Source organism: Oryza sativa, chromosome 4 (genome assembly GCF_034140825.1).
Source record: "Oryza sativa Japonica Group chromosome 4, ASM3414082v1".
In the NCBI taxonomy this organism is placed as follows: Eukaryota; Viridiplantae; Streptophyta; class Magnoliopsida; order Poales; family Poaceae; genus Oryza; species Oryza sativa.
Genome location: NC_089038.1, coordinates 8168266 through 8188434, shown reverse-complemented (window position 1 = coordinate 8188434; position 20169 = coordinate 8168266). Strand labels below are relative to the sequence as shown.

At 42.2% G+C, this 20169-nt stretch overlaps 1 protein-coding gene and 1 pseudogene across 1 annotated transcript; one reads left to right on the top strand and one right to left on the bottom strand.

Moving 5' to 3' along the window:
- Positions 1 to 4285: 4285 nt before the first annotated feature.
- Positions 4286 to 7989, bottom strand: LOC136356151 (protein FAR1-RELATED SEQUENCE 5-like; annotated as a pseudogene).
- Positions 7990 to 11381: 3392 nt separating this feature from the next.
- LOC4335197 (uncharacterized) lies at positions 11382 to 19001 on the top strand. The gene is made up of 6 exons (XM_015778929.3): positions 11382 to 11877; positions 11960 to 12325; positions 12409 to 12531; positions 16807 to 17038; positions 18046 to 18122; positions 18621 to 19001. Exons 1-6 carry the CDS (start codon positions 11392 to 11394, stop codon positions 18690 to 18692), a joined length of 1356 nt encoding a protein of 451 aa, XP_015634415.1. The 5' UTR covers positions 11382 to 11391; the 3' UTR covers positions 18693 to 19001.
- Positions 19002 to 20169: the final 1168 nt, after the last annotated feature.

Below are 20169 nucleotides of genomic sequence, written 5' to 3'. Positions count from 1 at the left end.
TACCAGCCTGTAGGCTGGACTTGGGAGAAGTACATGTGTAGTGTAGCTCTAGCTCACGGGGAGAGCTGACTATCACTCGGCAATCTATCTCCTCGTCGACACTGAATTTGATCGGCTTGAGGGCACGCGGGCGCTTCATATGCGAGTGGAGTATCATCTGAAATACAAACTAGCAAGCACTGTTAATTCTTTCTTTTGAAACCTTAGCCAGCTTAGCTAGTTTTATATTTCAGGAGATAAGCACTGTACAAATGCCATCAATGGTGACAAGGGGAAAGACAGGGGGGAGAAGAGCAGAAAAAAGGAAAATTACAACAAAGGGTGAGAGGTTAAGGCGCTATTCTCATAAGATTTTTTGCCCCACATGCCGACCATGTGTGTATTTTGTCCATTATTCTTGCCGTTAGTTGAGGGATTTGAAGTTCTTTATCTTTAAAAACTCGCCTGTTCCTCTCGCACCAGATCTCCCAACTCAAGAGCATGTGCAGTGATTGCATCCCCTTACTTTGACATTTGCTTTGTTGCTTTATTCTTGATTCCCACTAGTCTCTTGTCCGGGTTGTGCACCGGGAAGGGTTGATTGTGGTTCATCCTAGCCGTTACTTTGTCCCAAATTTCTCGCCTGAATGGACAATCCTTGAATAAATGTTGCGCCGTCTCCAAGTTCCGGTATTTGTCCATCAACTCCTTCCTCCAGGTTTGTCTCATTATCCCAGATAAGGCGGAATACTGCGAAGAATTCTCAGATCAGTGGCATGGACAACTCATGCCTAATATCATCAATCCATTTGTCATTGGTTAACGCATCCTGAACCAAGCATTGCTTTCCTTTAGAGTGGTTGAAAAGCGCTGGCGCTAGGTATTTCAGCGGCTGGTGGCCAATCCAGTTGGATGTCCAAAATTTTGCCTTCCACCCATTACAGATTGTTACCTTTGTTGCGGCCGCGAAAATTTGCTCATCTAACTCATCACAGGGGGGTGTCGTCCTAGCCCAAGGTTTGTCAGGGCACTCCCACTCAAACCATAGCCAACGGAGTCTCAAAGCTCTCGCGAATTTATCAAGGTCCAACAAGCCTAGTCCTCCCATCTTTATTGGGGAGCATACTTTTTTTCCAATTCACTTTGCACTTCCCCCCGCTAATCTCTTGATCGCCGGCCCAGAGGAATTTCTTCCTAATCTTGTCCATGTCTGTGAGGAACTGTTTAGGCGGCTTTAAGGCAGTAAGGAAGTAGGTTGGTATGGAGCTGAGAACAGACGTGACTAGCGTCTTCCGCCCTGATTGCTGGATTAACTTCCCTTTCCATCCCACTAACCTTGATTGCAACTTGTCCATCACCGGTTGCAAGTGTATTCTCTTGATGCGACCTGGGGTGAGCAGCAATCCCAAATATGTTATGGGAAAATTGCCCCGCTGTCCATTGAAATTTTCCAACACCTCGGACAGGTTCTGCTCTACGCATTTGATGGGCATGACCGAGCTCTTGTGCAGGTTCACTTGAAGGCCTGTGGCCTCGCCGAAGAACTTGAGGATGCTAATCAAGTTGTTGACATCATTTTTGATCGGGTTTATAAAGATCGCTGCATCATCAGCATATAAGGATATTCTGAACCGCGCTGCTCGGTTTGATAACGGAGATAGAAGCCCCTCTTGCGTGGCCTCATTGAGTAGTCGTTGAATCGGGTCAATTGCTAGGATGAAGAGGTAGGGCGAGAGGGGATCACCCTGCCAAAGGCCTCACCTGTGTGTAGTTGGTTCTCCCACTATCCCATTGAGTAAGATTCTAGATGATGCAGTCGATAGGAGAAGCACAATCCAATTTCTCCAGCGCTGACTAAAGCCTCTCCACTGCAGCATTTCGACAAGGTATTCCCAAGATATCGAATCAAATGCCTTTGTTATATCCAACTTGAAGAAGAGGGATGGTTTCCGTTGCATGTGCAAGGACCGGATCATGTTGCGCACATAGAGGAAGTAAATCTTGTATGCATCTCTTCTTGATGAAAGCACTTTGGGCATGCGAGACCAAATCACCAAGCCATGCTGCCAGTCTCATTGCCAAAGTTTTGGATATAAGCTTCGCCACAGAGTGGATCAGACTAATGGGTCTGAAATCATTCACCGAGCGTGGCGAGTCTTTCTTCGGCAACAGTGTTATCATGGCCCTGTTTATGCTTCCAAAGTTCCCCCCTGTGAGGTTGTGAAAGCTTGCAAAAACATCCACAATTTTCTTTTTTATTATGTGCCAGCAACTATTGTAGAAAGCGCCAGTGAAACCATCTAGGCCCGACGCTTTTTCCTTTGGAGAGTTTTTAATTGCTTCCCAGATTTCATCCTCTGTGAACGGCTCATCCATGCTATCATCTTGTATTGTACTTAGTCCTAATGCTTCCCAATTTAATGTGCAGCCACACTGTCTTCTTGTCCCTAAGATTGAGTTGAAGTGGGCATGAAGGTGAGCTGCTTTGTCCTCATGTGTGTGCAGGGTATTTCCATCTTGCTGCAAGCAATGGATGAAATTTTTTCTCCTTCGAGCATTCATCTTTATGTGGAAGAACCTTGTGTTAGCATCACCTTCTTTTAGCCATTTTACCCTAGATGCTTGCTTCTTCCTCGCCTTTTCCACCCCTGCTAGCCCTAGAATTCTTATCTTGAGGTCTTTCCTGAATTGGTGTTCCTTTGCTGTCAGAGTTCTTGTTTCCAGGGCTACATCCAGCCTGTAGATAAGTTCTTGTACCATAATGAATTGTAATTTTGATTGCCCAAACTTTTGCTTGCTCCATTTCCTCAAGGCCGCTTCGTTGTTTCTGAGCTTTTGACTTAGCCGCCAAGTGGGGTGACCTTCCTGGATAGGCTCGTTCCAAGCCTGGGTTACGACGCCTAGGAAACCTTCCACTATAATCCAGAAATTTTCAAATCGGAACCTCGGTTTCCTCTTTGGTTCTTGCATTGGTGCTAGCAGCAACTGGCAGTGGTCTGAGCAGGATGTGGATAGTGCTAGCAAGGAATGCCCATAGAAAAGAATATCTCCCTCACTATTGCTCAGAATCCTATCTAATTTGCTTAGAATCGGGTTTCCTTGCTCATTACTCCGAGTGAACTGCCTGTTTTGCAATCTAATGTCTTTTAGCTCCAATGTATTTAAGGTTGCCTTGAAGCGCCCCATTAGACGCCAGTTCAAAGCAGGATGTGGATAGTGCTAGCAAGGAATGCCCAGAGAAAAGAATATCTCCCTCACTATTGCTCAGAATCCTATCTAATTTGCTTAGAATCGGGTTTCCCTGCTCATTACTCCAAGTGAACTACCTGTTTTGCAATCTAATGTCTTTTAGCTCCAATGTTTTTAAGGTTGCCCTGAAGCGCCCCATAAGACGCCTGTTCAAATTCTGGTTATTCTTATCCCTAGCCTCATATATGATGTTGAAGTCTCCCATGACCAACCATGGCGTGTCTGTTGGTGGCTTGGCTGCGACTAATTCGGCGAGGAAATTTTCCTTGTCACAGTCTTCTGAGGGTCCATAAACTACTGTGATGATGAAGCTGAGATTATCAGTTATGGTCGTTGCCATCGCTGAAAGATGGTGTGTTCCTTGGGAGAAATTCACCATGTTAACAATTGTGTCATCCTAGAAGATGGCAATTCCTCCACAAGTTCCATTGGCAGGAAGGAAATTGAAGTTCGACAGCTTGCTTCCCCCGATCTCTTTGCCGATCCATTGGTCTATACAACTTAATTTTGTTTCTTGCAAGCACAGGATGCCTGCTCTGGCCAGCTCGGCTGCTTCGAGGACTGCCTCTCTTCGTGCTGGGTTATTTAGTCCGCGAACATTCCAATTGAGAATTCTCAGATGTTGTAACATTTGGGCGAAGTATAACACACAATTTTTTCCAAAAGGATCGACCCCATAATGTTTTCCAAATGAATTAGTTCATAAGCAGATAGAGGGCTACATATTTTCTTCCATGACCTACAACTACAATCCAAACATGGCCATGTAGAAGCAATTTCATTATCTTCTAGCCTGTCTACTCTGCTACTAACCGGCTGAAGGCTGGTGCCTACCGGGAGCGCTATTCGCATCAATCGACTAAGGAGCTCCGGCTTAAGGCCGTTGCAGCATGGGAGCGCTAGTCGCATCGACCATACAGCGAGCAGCGGCTTAAGGCCGCAGAGAAATGTAAAGGATACATGCAGATGATGATGGAAGACCATTCCTGCAGCTCTAACACTGATGCGGACAATCATGACAGCTGATGACTTCTCTCAGGCCGCGACAGCGCGCGCCTCAGACCACCATCGTTGCGGTGGTTCCTTCCTCTCCTGGCACCGGCATGTCGTGCACTCCATCCATGCGTGTGAGCGCCCGCAGACCGGCGATGACATGCGACGGAGGCGGTGTGTCAAAGGACTTTGCATAAGCCCCTACCGCCGCATCCCCGACCGGTTCACCCGGGGTGAGCAGCCCCATCTCCTCCATGAGGCGCACTTCTGCGCGCTTGGACACCGGCACCGATGAGAAGCGCGCCTTATGGCCGCTCCACCGCGACGGCATCTGCATCACCTTGCGTCCGCACCCCTTCGTCTTGGCCACGCCGGGCGGCGCTAGCTCGAGCGGCGCCTGCAGGATGATCGGTGGTTGCAGCTGCGAGAACAGAGGAGATAAGATGACCTTTTCACATTCACCTTCTCCTCCGTGGATGGGCTGAGTCTGGACCATGGCCTGGTGTTGCTCCTCGCAGTCGGCCTGCTGCACCAGGGTGGGCTGGTCTCCTATGGAAGCTTGGGCCTCGTCATCTTGAGTGGACTGAGTGAGGAGGTCCATCTTGGGGGCCTGCTGCGCATCTGGGCCGAGATGGCCCATCTTCTTCTGGCCCAACTCAGCTGCCGATGCCACCTTATCCTCTCCCAGTATCGCTTTTTCCCCACCCGTCCTCTTCGTCTCGTTCTCTGCCTCCCGTGGGAACTTGGGAGCGATCTCTGCCAGGAGCGGCAGCATCGGGTCGTGGCCCCCCTGGTCGTCTGAGAAGGGGAGCAGGGGTGAGGAGCATAGGATCTGGATCAGAGGGCAATGATGTAATGTTGAAGGAAAATTTAAATTTAAGCACCATTGTACCCTCTCTTTCAAACACTATCTTGATGGTATAAACATGAAAACTCTCACTTCCAAACATTCTCTCGATGGTATAAACATGAAAGTAACAGTAGTAGCAAACTATTTAGCCAATCAAACCTGATTCCTCGCAGTAATCTGCATGCTAATCTACTAACAATCCAAAGACCAGCTCGCCTCCAACCATCTAAGATGTATAGTAATTTGAATTAGAATCCCATGCAGTGATATTGTACAAATCAAAAGCGAGTGTGATGTTTAAGAAAAAGAAGAAAGAAAGCTGAGTGTGTTGTACCACTGCATGCCGGTGAGGTTGAACTTTGAAGGCTTGAGGCGAACTCGTGTTCTGCGTCCACCGAAGGTTGGAATAGGCGTCCCTGTCACCGTCGCTGTAGAGGTCCTCTGACTTGCTAGTCGGATCAATATCAGATGGTTCCCTGCATGATAGAGAGTAACAGACGAAGATATCCTCAATTAGTGCATTTAACTCTAGATGGATTCAGAGTAAACAACACATGGAAGAGGTCCTAAAGCGCGGGCCAGTTCAATGGAGGGGGAGGACTTGGTGCTTTGCTGCTGAGGAAAAGTCATAACAGTTTGGCTAAGCTTTGCTAGCTACGTCATCATCAGATTCAACAATCAGCCACCTCTTACTTTTAGGATCAGCACAGTATCCGTCTTCGGAGTTCGGGCTAGCTGCTGCTCTCTTTTTTTTCACCCTTTGATCAGTTCCATTGATCTTTGGACCAGTAGCTGGTTTCCATGGGGACTGCTGTCCCATACTCGGAGGGCGAGATACAGTTGATTTTCATGGAAATTTAAGGAATGTTACATTATAGGCTTATTTTAACAAGGAAAATTGTAAAAACAATGATGATAGAAAAAACTTAGGAGTATGAACAAGAAGATATGTATTGAGCAATGATATGTGTTCAAAGGCTTTTGTTCGGTAGTAGGAATCTCAATTCCGTTAGAGAATATTTTATGCATCCTAGCCTTCAATTATCCAAAGATTCTTTAATTTCACGAGATCCATCTTTTGTAGGTTGCAACCTTGATTTTATGAAGTGCCAAGTGACATCTACCCCAATCAATCCTTGCCCTCTCATGGCAGTAAATCTAGCGATGAGTGTGCTGACTTTGGACATTTCTTTGTCTGAAGGACGCTTAATGAGCGATGTACTAACTAGGGGAAGTCCTATTCAAGAAAAGAATTGGGGTTTGAGAAGTAGAACCACTTAACATGCCAATCCTTTGGAAGATTTCAATGGAAGGGAAAAGTATTGGTGAAAGGACCTTAATGTCGCCTAGAGAGGGGGGGTGGTGAATAGGCGTTCCTAAAAAAATTATCACACTTCATAGCATATTAGAAAAATGAGAACTTTCGGTTCAAATTGGAACTTTCCTGTATGGTTTGGAAATTCCGGTCTCAACCAAAAAATTCAGTGGATAATGGAATAAAGCACTAGCTATGAACTTGTAACTCGAATAAACAAAATATATATGAACCAAAAGGTGACAAATAAGGTACCTAAGTAAGATATACAGCTTGCTAGCCTGCACCAAAATAGGCGGTGGTCTCCCATATAGATTTTAGGCAATTTTTTCCTTGATTCAATTTCTGATTTCAGTTCATTGTTCCATTTTTACTTGCACGACCCTTTCCAAATGCTTAGAGAATCAAATGATATCAAAATCAGATTCAAAATGATTTTTCAAATCATTGTTTAGGTTCTCACTCAATTGTGTACTTCTCATTCCTAATGTGATGACATCCTTCATATGGCATTCAACCTAATTTTTCTTCAACATGTATACGCTATCAAACCAAGTTTGCTTGCTCATCTTTTTCCTCAAAATGTCAAAGTGATGTATTCTTCAATGCCCTCATACTCAAACATGCATGTACTAAAAAGCAATAGAACATTTGTGTCTTCATTCTTCAGTTCATGTAGATGGTTGATAGCATTCTACATAATTTGAAAGGTGCATAACCCATGCCATGCTTATGTAAACACCTCTTCAACCGCCTTTTCCATAGTCAAATCTTGATCGATATAGAATGTTTTAGGCCACTTTCCATTATGAGCTTTCAGAAAAGTCTCAAACAATCACTTGAAAGACTCAAATGTTTCATCATACATGAGTGCAGAACCAAAAACCACGGTTTCTCTAAAGTGATTGAACCCTACAAACACACAAAAAGGCCTGCTCTCGTTATTTGTTTCAAAAGTGGTGTCAAAGCTAACAACATCACCAAAATGTGGTAGTCCATGATCATTTTAGCATCAGCCTAGAATATATTTGCAATTTGCTCTTCATAGTCAATTCGCAGTGCATATTGGAATGATGGGTTCTCAACAATTTTGTCATGAAAATACTTAAGCACACTACCTTCTTGGCCATATGCCATCTCCCATTGGCGCTTGCTCCGTAAATAGTTCTTGTTATCGTGAAGGGTGTAGCTAAGATTGAGTGTTCCGCCTTGTGCCGCTTTTAGCCCAATTCATGCATCATCCGTCGTTTCAATTTAAAAGGCATTTTCCTTTGTGACACCATTAAATATAGAGTTTCAGGCAAGTGTAGTGGGTGATTGTGTTCCAATACCAGATCAGACTCTTTGTATATATCCTTCTTTCCATCTACTTTCAGATTCATGTAGACTTGACAATTGGTTCAGTTTCAGCTCGAGGGCATTTTGTTAAATGATTCCTTTTATATTGTAATCGATAACCCTCATTTGCACAAACAAATCTACATTATGTGATCTTGCTATCGGATTGCCTTTTGTTTTAATACATTTTTCTTACCTCGAAGCCTTCTTGCCCACCGTAGCTAAGCCAAAATGCGCAAGTTTCATTTGGATTTGTAAATTCCATTCCAACCTTAGATACCAGATTAGGAACCTATGATTGCTGACCAAAAAATTGGAAAAACCATACTATGATTGTTGTTTACATATCACCACACATATTGCTAAAGACACAATCATAACATTGTTTTACACAAACCTATGTCCTTCCATCGCATGACTATTAGACTTGCTTTAGTGGCAAGTCTCAGATTGACAAGCGACAGTTTCTTCCATGAGAAAAGGGAAAGCTCGATCAAGCTGAAAGAAACATGACGATGTATGTTTGATTGATTTAGTGAGCCATTTATGAGAAAGAAGGTGGTCGAGAGACAGATTGTTGAGATTTACCTAGAGGATTGAAGGACGGAGAAGCTCACCCCATCAGTGATTGCCTCCTCAGCTCCTCGCACCAAAACTCTCGTCCATGGTGCCTCTTCTCGTGCCTTTTTCTTATTCTTGTGCCTCTACTCGCTATGCTTATGGGCCAAACCAAGCAGCTGGGCGCCTGAGCTAAATCAATCAGCTAGGCCAAACAAGATGTATGGGAAGGAGCTGCTGTTGGATATGAATCAAGTTGAAGGATTCAATGTTATCTGTGCAATTTGGCCACTTTTACAACATGTCCAATTTAAATGATTAATAAAGCATATCAGTAAAAACCAAGAGCGCATCAGCGCCACATGCTAGGCCAGCAACACATCGTAAGTATAAACGGCACGATAGGGCGCGCTATAACGACATGTTGGCTATCGAGAGTCGATGATCGATGGTTGGGCTGCGTGAGAGAATGGACGCTATGGAGAATAACGTCCACGCTAGAGTTGGGCTGCGTCCATACTACTTTCATAGCATCTAGATTGGATGCTATGATGCAGTTGGAGGGATCCGGCTCCTCTGACTTTGAGTGAAAACGTCAGAGGCACACAGTGTTTTGGGGCTTACGCTACAGTACAAAACAGTTCCTCTACTGTAGTCACTGTAGCAACGGCAGAAAACAATAAAAAATATTGTTTATATATCATATTGTAGCGATCGATCTTGTCCGTTCACTGCAGTTCAGACCGTTAAAAATACCACAATTAGAGGACTGTGCGCCTCTGACGTTTTTTCCCAACGTCAGATGATCTCATTCCCAGTTGGATATAGTGTCCATAGTATTTTCATCAGTCACCTCACCTATCCGATTTATTACTACTTATTTAATTCAAATGAAAATGATTAGAAAAATTAAAGAGTAAATTTCACAAAACTACACATTTTGTGGTCTAATTTGCAGAAAACTACACACTTTGACACTTGGTACTTAAGTATATATATTTTGGTAGTGTAGTTTCACCAAACCACACTATCAATGAATGTATTCACCCGTGAGATGGCGTGGTTGTTTCAACTAGGACGAGGACATGGCATCCTATTACCAGCCATCGCACGAAATTAATAGGATGCAACGTCCTCATCCTAGATGGAACAACTATGTCATCTCACGGGTGAATCCATTCATCAATAATGTGGTTTTGTGAAACTAAACTACCAAAATATATGTACTTAAGTGCTGAGTATCAAAATGTGTAGAACTACTATTAGGAGCGCAGCGCGCCAAACATGCACCAGCCCAGGCCCCCCCCACCTCACGTCCCGTCATCCCACTCTTACCATTGTCGGAATAAACGATTTACTCCTATCGCGCGCCTCAACCACCCACCTTTATTCGAGTAAACAATTTACTTCGATAATAAAAACAACTCCACTGCTTCCGATCCCACCCCACGTCTCGCATCGTGCACCCACCATTATCAGAGTAAATAATTTACTTCGATAAAAACAACTTCTCTACTGGCGGTATATATTCTATTTTTCTCGTACCCAACCAACTACTCTCGCCCCCACTCTGTTTTTTCCTTTTTTTTTCGGATCTGAATCGATCCACCATCCCAGCCCACAGATCAGCGACACACCATGGAGGAGGACGACGACACCGTGGCGGTTGATGGTGGTGGCCGGCGAGCGGTGGCCGGCGGCGGTTGAGGCGAAGGCACTATTTCGAGCCTCGCTGCCGGACGCTAGGCAACACCTTAACCAGCAAGGAGGTGTTCACCTGGGCTAATAGCAACAACCAACGACTGCTCCACGTCGACGACATTGATAGAACAAGCAAGTAAGGAAATAACACTCTGATTTGCATCTGCATACTTTCCTTCAACTTCACACATGAAGCCCTAATTTTTTTTGCAAATCAAATTAACATGCAATCTCCAATATTACCTGATCTCAATTGATGGGCTGCACAGGTTCTACATTTGCACATCGTGCTCCATGTGGCTGGCCGCAGAGGATAGGGTGGAGTCCACTGGTGATGGAGATTGTTTGCTATTTTTCTTTTGCTCATCATCTGTATTACATGAACGAGAATGTTTTTGCATTTTTTTTGTGCTTGCTAGATGATGGATAGCTGCTATTGCGCAACGTCGAGCTCATCTCTATACCACACCGCTACATCCTTCCATGATTCCATAATGGATTTTCGGCTGAATCATTTATTTTCTTTTCTAGTTTGATTCACCTGTGAGTAATTTTATAGTTTGTGTGTGATTGAGCCTGTAACTTTTTCATTCATACGACTATTTTGTGATACAGATCAATAATACTCTTAGTACTAGTTTTTACATATTACTACACGGTGGCTACAAGATCATGGCTATATCGAGAGGAAGGTGGTAATTGTTTTACTCGCATACCACAAAATCTCAGTTTTTACTCTTATACTGTGTATTGAACACATCAGTAAACATATTACTACACGGTGGCTATTACATCATGGGCTATATCGAGAGAAAGGTAGTAATTATTTTACTCATAGACCACAAAATTTAAATAATATTGGTAAAACAATTACTAGCGTTGTAAGCTAGTAGTAATTCTTTTACGACCATCTAAGTATGGCGTTATACGATGTGGAGGCATTCATGCGAGTAAATTTATTACTTTAGAATGAGGCATTCATGCGAATAAATTTGTTACTCTAGAATGAGCAGATGTGGGAGGCTAGGAGTAAATCAAAAACTCCACGGAGTAAATTCGTTATTTTTGAGACGTGACCGGGCCCATTAATGAAGCATGATAAGATGGAAAAGAGAAAAAAAAGAAACACACAAGATGGGTGGTAAAAAACGAAAAAAATCAAACCGAGAAAAGGTGCGATGCGGAGGAAATGTGGGGTGGTAAAAAAGAAAAACCGGGAGGAGAAGGCGGTGTGCGGCGCTCGAATTATTATTCCGCGCTGTAGCACGTGGAATAGCACTACCGTCAAAATATGTGTTGTTTTATACAACTTAAATCACAAAACAATGTATTTTTATGAAATTTACTCAAAATTAAAACAATCGGCATATCCCCTCCCCCGTTCCCCACACTCTCCTCACAGTCACCAATGCCGAAGCCCAACCATCGTGCCCGCTCCGCCGCTGCCGGCGGCGGCGGGGGCGGCGGGGGCCCGATAGACGCGGATTGGAAGTACTTCCTCGACAATGTCCGCGAGGAAGGCCACTCCTACGCCGTCCGCGTCCCTGCCGACGGCGCCAACCCTTCCTACTACCTCCAATACGAGAAGCCCCTCACCAACGGCGCCGCCTCCACCTCCTCCCGGGGCGGGGCTGCACGCAAGCGCTGCCGGATGGAGGAGGAGGAGGAGGAGGAGAGCTCGTCCGGCGAACCCGAACCCGCACCCGACCCCGACATTGAAGAGGACTACCGCGTGTTCCTTCAGAACGTGCGCCTCGTTGGGCATGGCGGCTTCGTGCTGGAGCATGAGGGCAATGTGATCAGGTACGATGCTTCGGGCGCGGCGCTCAGCTCGGATGAGTCTTCCGATGAGTCCGTGATGGGTGCTCCGGAGCCCGATCCGCGTCGACGAAAGGTTTGCCAGCTCGTTCTACTTTCCATCTTCTTGTTTACTGTTGTTGTGCGCGTCTCTGACATACATGTTTGCTTGCTCTTAGGCGAAAATTGTGGAGGAGGATCAGGAGGAGGAGGAGGATGTGAAGAATGAGGTTGCCGTTCCGTCTAGAAAGAAAGATTTTACCATGGTAAAAGAGGATCAGGAGAAGAAGGGGAAGAGAGTGGTCGACCTTCCTGCTAGGGGGGAAGATGGTGCCATGGTGGCGGAAGAGGATCGGAAGAAGAAGCTCAGAAAAGAGTTCAACTTTCATTCCTTTCATTCTAAGGGGAAAGATGATACAACACCAGTGAAAAATCTGAAGGATAAGAAGAAAGAGGTTAAAAATCCAAAGGATAAGAAGGTTCATGGGAAGAAAGAGGTTGCCCTTTCTGCTAAGGGGAAAGATTGTCAATTAGCAGAGGGTGTGGTAGGTTCTCATGGCCCAATGTTGGTTATTTCTGAGTCTGATGTAATGTGTGTGACAAACATGCGTGACATGTGCCTGATCAGGTGATCAAGGTGGAAGAGGAAGATGGGCAGTTGCAGATTGTGCCGGCTGTGGAGAAACTAGCGACTACAACTAGACTGACAAACTTAAGCAATGGCCACAAAACCGCCCCTCGTATCGCTTCGGTGAGAATTTCTTATGTTATGCATGCCAGTTTCTCTAATCTGTTATGTCGGACATTAGCTAAAGATCATATGTTTCATGTGCACTTTCATTTTGGAAATAGTTCTCTGCATCTGTGCTTTGCAATCGGTACTTAGCATCGTACAAATGTCAAACCTTCTTTGTTGTAGAACCTGTGTCTTCCAACTTTTTTTGAGTGTAGATGGCTCGTACATCATGTCGAAAAATCGTACTTGAATTCAAATTAGCTAGTATATTATTGTTAAAGATGGAAACAGTTTGACTGCTTATCATCCACTTTTAGCATGCTTGATCAACTTTAGCTTTGCACTACTTGCCCTTCCGAGTGCTTCTTACTTCACAATTTTGGCTAAAACATGACAAATTAGCCTACGTGCCTATTGCTGTGTAATTCTGTATGAACATTATAGTCAATATGTTTTTACAATTGAAAAATGATAACCTATTTTCGATTGTGAAATTTATATTTTCCCTGTTGCACTTCATGAACTTCATCATACTAACCTAACAACCCTCACAGCTGTTTGTTTTCTTTTGAATGAAGTTCAACATCAAACCATGAAACAAAAAATCTTCAAACTTTTATTTCCAGTACAAAGAACCCATGATCCAACACCAGTTGATTTTCTTATTGATTGTTTCCTGTTACAAAATTTGTTGATTTAGCGCTATAGTACATGCTAAATGGTTGATGAAGTCAGCCATTGAGTCCGCTATGAGAAGCACTATTTTGTTTGTTTCCAATTTCTAACATTCATAGTTTGAGTGTTACTGGAGTACTTTTGTTGGTGCTCATGGAAGAAGTGGGTCTGAGACCTGGGATGGCTCAGCAGGAGGGAAAAACAAAATCTGCCTATCTGGTTAGGCTTCTAACGATAATTAAGAGAGATATGTGTAAAGACTAAAACAAGATATTTGGATTTGTTGTTTTTTGTTTGTCCGCCTTTTGGCATTCATGCTTTGTTTCTGTGGCCCCCAGAAGCTACTACAGGGCTTTGAGATAGCTGCAGAGCCAATTGTACAGAATTAGGTGGTTTGAGATTATGTTTGAGCTGGTCCTGATTAGCATGCATTCTCAATAAGACACTTGTGTTAAATTGTTTGCAGCTCTTTCTGTTCATAAATCCAGCATTGGATCTCTCTTTTTTGTTTCGGCCTACCACAGCTTGATTTCATGACACTTTTCTTCGGATGTTTTGTTTGACACTTGTGTTAAATTGTTTGCAGCTCTTTCTGTTCATAAATCCAGCATTGGATCTCTCTTTTTTGTTTCGGCCTACCACAGCTTGATTTCATGACACTTTTCTTCGGATGTTTTGTTTGAAAACAGTTTGACTTGACAAGTTGTAATGCTACGTGAAGGATTAATGTGAATCTAAAATTGGGCTGTATTGAATTATAGAACAGGCTATATCTGTTTAATCTGCTTTTGATAACATGGGCCTAGCAAATAAACTATTCATTTTCTGTTCTATTCAATTAATGAATAAATCTGAAGCTACAACTTCACAAATCTGCTCGACTTTTACCTTGTCTGCCTTAAAATGATCATCAGTAGTTGCTCGAGCAATTCCCACTTTTAATAATATAAACAAACGCCTACTTAACAATGTTTCCGTAATCTAGTACTCTGTAATTCCTGCGTGTGCATACTACGGTTTCCTGGCCTTCTAATATACAATGTTTCATCTAGTCTAACTGACTAGAAGTTCTGCCACTGCAATTTATGTACCAAATTTGGTTCTGAACTCTAGTTTTAAGCAATGTACGTGTATAAGACAAGACTCATATGTGCATGGTCCAGTCGAGAAGACGTCCTTGGCTTAGAATTTCTTTTTCATTTGTTCAATGTTCTTGGTCACTCTGTATGCCGTTCATGACTGGGTTCGTGCACCATTAGACAGTGATAATTAGTCGCTGTTATCATTATTCATGGGCCATCTGATGGGCATAAAACTCTCTTCATCAGTGATAGAATATATTTGATTATTGCCATTAGCTAACAGGGCCTATTCACATATTGGGCCTCAGCTCAAGTACATAAAACCCAATAATTGGGAGATAATAATTGAAATACCATTGCCTAAATTGCCTTAACACCATCACTTGTTAGAGTTCAAGCGATGCTATGAAAGCAAATCCCCAATAATTAGAGGATGCTACAAGTTGCCCAATAATCATTTGTTTGTTGAACTATTTCCTTAAACAGATCTCTTCACAATTTTGTTTAGTTAAGGAAAGTGATGAAACTAGGCAAGCACACAACCCTTACATCGCCAAGTGCTTAGCACTTGTTACAAAGAAAGGGATAAAAGGCCAAAAAAATATTACATAACAAAGAAATTATTGTTGGCCAACACAAACCTGCTTCTGGAACAACTAGAGAAACATTCACATGAACTCGATAACTATGCAGCAAAAAAGTTTTGAGTTTTTAATCTTCGGAGGAACACCTCCAAGAAGGGTTACAATCCATTGTCATATCCAACCATTACAACCCATCGTCATCGCCAAATCCAACCTGTGAATATTAGATAATGGATTTCTCTCCGCATCTCAAGTACCAATTCTCCATGGCAAAGCTTTCAAGAAGCGCACCTGTCGACGCCATTGATGAAACTAACCAATAAATAGTAGAAATATGGTTTTCATCCTTGATGAATTATTAGAGCTTGTAGATAATTTCTCAACACTATCTAATTGCTAGATCCAATTAATTTAGACTAGATTGATGGATATAGCAAAGTGAAGACCAGATCATCATAGGCTACCATAGCTGTCGAGCCATCATGATCTCCACCCTGCTGATGAAGGAAGGTCGACCGTTGGGGAAGTCATTCCTCGACCACCACTCCCTCCACATTCTAGCTATCCCCAACTCTATCCACCGCCACCATAGGTTGGCATGCCTAGAAAGGCATATTTGTCAAGGTTTCATGACCGCTGACGATCGCGTACCATCACTCTCCATGCAGTGAACTACAGCTGCCAACGGCCCAAAGAATCTATGTTGGACGATGAGCAGTGAGGATATGGAAATGTTGGGCGGTGCGGCGAGGATCACACAACCATTTAATCGGATTTGAAACCCTATTAGGTGGAATCTTCCAACTACCACACCAATGCTGTTTCCCGAGAACTCTTTATAGCTAGGGCATGTTATATAGTTTTACAACATTTTTAACCTTCTTAATGATTATGCATTCTGGCATTTTTGTTTATTGATAATGCTGTATACCTTGTTGGTATATAGGTCTTTTTGCTATTTATATGCACATAGTTTCAGAAGTATTCATTATTTGGCCTTATTTGGGAATAATTGAAATTGTGCTGGGATATGATTCGTACTCATTTCCAAGGCTAAAAAAAGACGAAAACAAATACACTGAAGGAATTTTCGGTTTGCACCCAATCCATTCTCATCTCATAGCTCTGTATGTTGTTGCGCGTGAGGCACCAGCTACATGGCTGCCTGTCTCCAAGGACACCAACTTGAACATAGTGGTAAAATTTCTAGGAAGCAAAGTTTTTTGTTTGTTCACTTTCCTGATGTGAAACTCTACAAGAAACAAAAACTCATGTTAGATATACGACTGCAGCCAAACAAGAAACAAAAGTATAAAACACATTTTCATTTCTGTCATCTTATCAAATTGGTTAACGAAATGTCAAATGCGGTGCATGGACATATGCGAGCACCAATGGGAAAGCTCATACTAAAGCAATTACATGAAGTGGGTTAATACATGGCAATTTTCCACTTGGTGGGGTGGATTAGTTGGATGAGTTTTGACTTTGATTGCTTTTTTTTAATACTAACATTATCTTACCTTTTTTTTTTTTTCTGTTTTTCCACACATTTTCTTCCCTTGTTCCATATCTCTTAGATGGCAAGACTTATTGGACCACATTATTCTCACCAGGGTTGACTACTAGTTCCTTCTACATTGAAAGAATGCGATGGAGGCTAATAGTTCGAATCATTCACGAAAATTGTTAATGTTGTAGTATTTGTATATTTGTGTACCATGCTTATTCACAGTGCACATAGATTTTTAAAAAGGAAGGAGCCCATGTAGTTCTGATCCTTTTGTTTGATTGTTGGAATGCTTTTGTGTTTCTCATCTTTGATTAATGCTATGCCATACTTTTATTTCTCGTAATTGTTAGTTGTATTTTTAATTTTAGAAGTTGTCAGTATGTCATAACATAGTTCCTTTTAATTGCAACACATTTCTCCTTATTCATTTTTCCAGGGGTCACATGGAGTTATATGGCCAATACATATAAATGATAGGGAAGAATCGGATTTCAAGCAAAGATTGATACATGTTCTCAACAAACCCTTTAGCCAGGGAGAATATGACAAACTCTTTGGTATGGCTACTATTCGCAATCCATTGACAAGGGAACGTCGGACACGCTGTGGTGTGAAGTATTACTACTCTCAACATGAGAAGGCAAAATCATATTTTGATTGTTACCCAGGTATTCTTGCTTATGTATCATGCACATTCATTTGGTATGAGTGTGACAGACATTTTTTTTGATTTCTGCCATGTATTATTTTGTTAGTGGAAGAAATCTTTCTATAATTACAGAAACGATAATGTGTACTGTTCTGTTTTTCTGTGCTTATTGAACATCTATTTGTTATCCTTTATGGAACGTTTAAAAGGTTTTCCTTTGCTCGCAAGTGTTATTTTCATTGTTTGGGACTATATGGTTTTTAGAGTTTTTACATTTTTATGCCTTATTCAAGTCTGCCCATGACAATGTTTATCCTACAAACTGACCATAACACGGATGGATGATGTTGTATTCATCTGTGCTCAAGTATATGGAATGTTGGATCATTTTGTACAACACTGCGAGCGTCCAAAATAGTTTTGTTTTGGACTTCATACTGATCTTATGTGAGCTAAATTGTTTCATTTAAAATTTTCAGCATGTATGCAGATGTCACTGCTGTGATGGGAATGCTGAAAAGAACAGTGGATTTATCCCCATCGAGATAATCCAAGAAATGCTATTGACAAGTGCCCAATTCCAAGAAATGCCATCAACAGTGCGAGTTCCATAAAACGCCATCGTACACGCAACTTTGTTCTAGAAATGTCATCGCCGTTAGGGTTGTGCCCATCCTGCCCCGTTAAATGCATTGTTCATCCTATAGCACATAAATGATAGCTCCTAACGGAACCGTAATGGCAATGGCATTTTCGGGACAACATCACTGATACGACGACATTTCATGGAACTCGCACTTGTCGATTGCATTTCTTGGAATTTGGCGCTTGTCAATGGCATTTCTTGGATTTTCTCTATTCGATTAAGTATAATTTTTATTTTCTTTTGCTTTTGATGTTCTTTTGCCCTCAAAGAGATGACAAAGCTGACCTTGGTATCAAATGAAATCTGCAAAAGTGCACTAATCTGGTTTGTATTCTGTTGTTGAGCTATAGCAGCAATTAATTTTATTTATTTGACTACAGATCTTGCCAAACAAGTTGAAGAAGCCAGCTATCCCAATCGCTTGGCTCTGTTGCGTGGGCTTTTCTTCTGGTTGGAGGTAACTTCATACTGTTTTGTGCAATGCTAGTTTTTTTTTTTTTTTTTGATCAAGGGCTTGTCAATTTGTGCAATGCTAGTAATTATGATGTTGGAGAACTTCATAGTGTCTAGCTGCTAGTATTCACATTTCCATCCCTGTTAAGCTCTCAATATATTTGTGTTTACTTGCACAAACTACTCCCAATCAGAGCAGATTATTTGTTTTTGGTAGAGTTAAAGAACCATATTTTTTAGTGTAGGTTTACAGTTTGTCTAGCCCTGTGATGTATGTTACACTTGGACTGCTACGTGCTAAATATGGGGCTGGGACTAATTTCTGGGAATGATGCCAAATGTCACTAGTTTGCTTCCTTTTGCAGCATTAGTGTTCGTATTATCTTCGTACTAGCATGCAGTGGCATACCATTTGGCTACATGCTTGCGCAATAGTACGATTTTTTTTTTGAACATTTACTCTAGTTCTTTGTAGTTTTCTTGACTGTGTATTGTTTTGTAGAATATTGGGCAAGATGATCAATTCAGGCCGTGGAGAGACGATCACAAACGCTACAAAATTATGTCTCTCTGAGAACACATAACAAAGTTCTTACTTGCATGTGATTATCTGCAGCATCTCGCCCATCATTGTTGTAAATACGTACCCAGTAAAAAACCGTAGAATGGAAATGGCACTGAATTTAGGCCCTTCTCTAGTCTCCATAGATAGGATAACCTTGGGTTCTCTCACCTTCTCTTTGTGTAACTGAGTATGGGGTTGACTAAAATGTGTTTAGAGAATGTTTACTTGTACTAACTCAGTCCGAATTCTGGAACACCCTATGGCTCATGGCTTTCTATCGGAGGAGCAAAATGAAAAAAAAAATGCTGTTCCTCGATATTTTCTTTCAGAAATATACCGGATTTTCATTGATTTGCAGAAATATACTGTCGATATCACGTTTTTTTTTTTTGAGGGCAGATCAAATATTAATTTGATCCGGCTTTTTGGAGAAAGCCAAACATGATACAAAGTCTTGAAATACAGGAAAAGAGTACCAGAACATAACATAGAAACCTAAAGAAGTACCTTGCTGGGGATGCCAGCTACATATCAGGCTCACATTAAACCCAGAATACTCAAACATAAGAGCTAAAACCCTCAGGTAGGAAAACCAGCACAAAAGACACTAAAGATCTGCAGGCAACGTAAACGGTCTTAGTGACTTCAATTTGTCCAGTACAGCTTCAAGTCACGCTTCCAGCACCTTTCGCTCTTCTTCCTTTAGAAAAACCTTCCACCTCCGAGCAAAGGAGATCATCCTGTAGACAACCTGCAATGGAGATGAAACCAAAATATCTTTAAAAACCCAATCGTTTTGTGTCAGCCAAAGAGCCCAACAAGCACTGGCTAAAAGAACCATCCAAGTATTCTTCTTCCCCCTATCCCAAACAAAGCTAGTACTCCCAAACAAAGCTAATACATTCCCAGAAAGAAGTAGGCCTATTATTCAGACACAAAACTTCCTTCACTACACACCAAGTGAACACCGCAAGAGGACAGCCATACAAGATGTGATTAGTTGTTTCTCTGCTTTTGCAAAGTTTGCAAAAACTCATCCCCACCCTTCCAATTCCTTTTGACTAACTGAGAGGCACAAGGAAGTTTTCCCCTCCCCACAAGGTAAAGGAAATGTTTTATTTTTAAAGGAATCTTGCCTTTCCAGATAGACCACATTTCAGTATCTTTAACTCCCCCAAAAGTTAAAAGCCTATACATTGATTTAGCAGTAAAAGACTTATTTTTTGTGTAAGGCCAAATCACTTCATCCCTGTTACCATCAAGCTGGACAGATTGGAGGATATCCTTCACACCATGTAATTCTCCCTCTCTCTCTAAATTTAGGCTTCTCCTAAAAATCAAATTGCAGTCGCCATTAGCCCACATCTCCCTAACAGTAGCTTTTTGTTGTAAACTCACTTCATACAGCTTGTGAAAGGTCACTTTCAGAGGTGCATCACCAAGCCAAACATCCCCCCAGAAGTCCACCCTACCGCCATCATGTACT

Excerpts from the sequence above, each read along its gene's own strand:
- LOC4335197 (XM_015778929.3), top strand. The coding sequence starts at position 11,392 with ATGCCGAAGCCCAACCATCGTGCCCGCTCCGCCGCTGCCGGCGGCGGC. Across the intron at positions 17,039-18,045 it reads ATATTTTGATTGTTACCCAG|ATCTTGCCAAACAAGTTGAA; the intron begins GTATTCTTGCTT and ends ATTTGACTACAG. Across the intron at positions 18,123-18,620 it reads GGCTTTTCTTCTGGTTGGAG|AATATTGGGCAAGATGATCA; the intron begins GTAACTTCATAC and ends ATTGTTTTGTAG.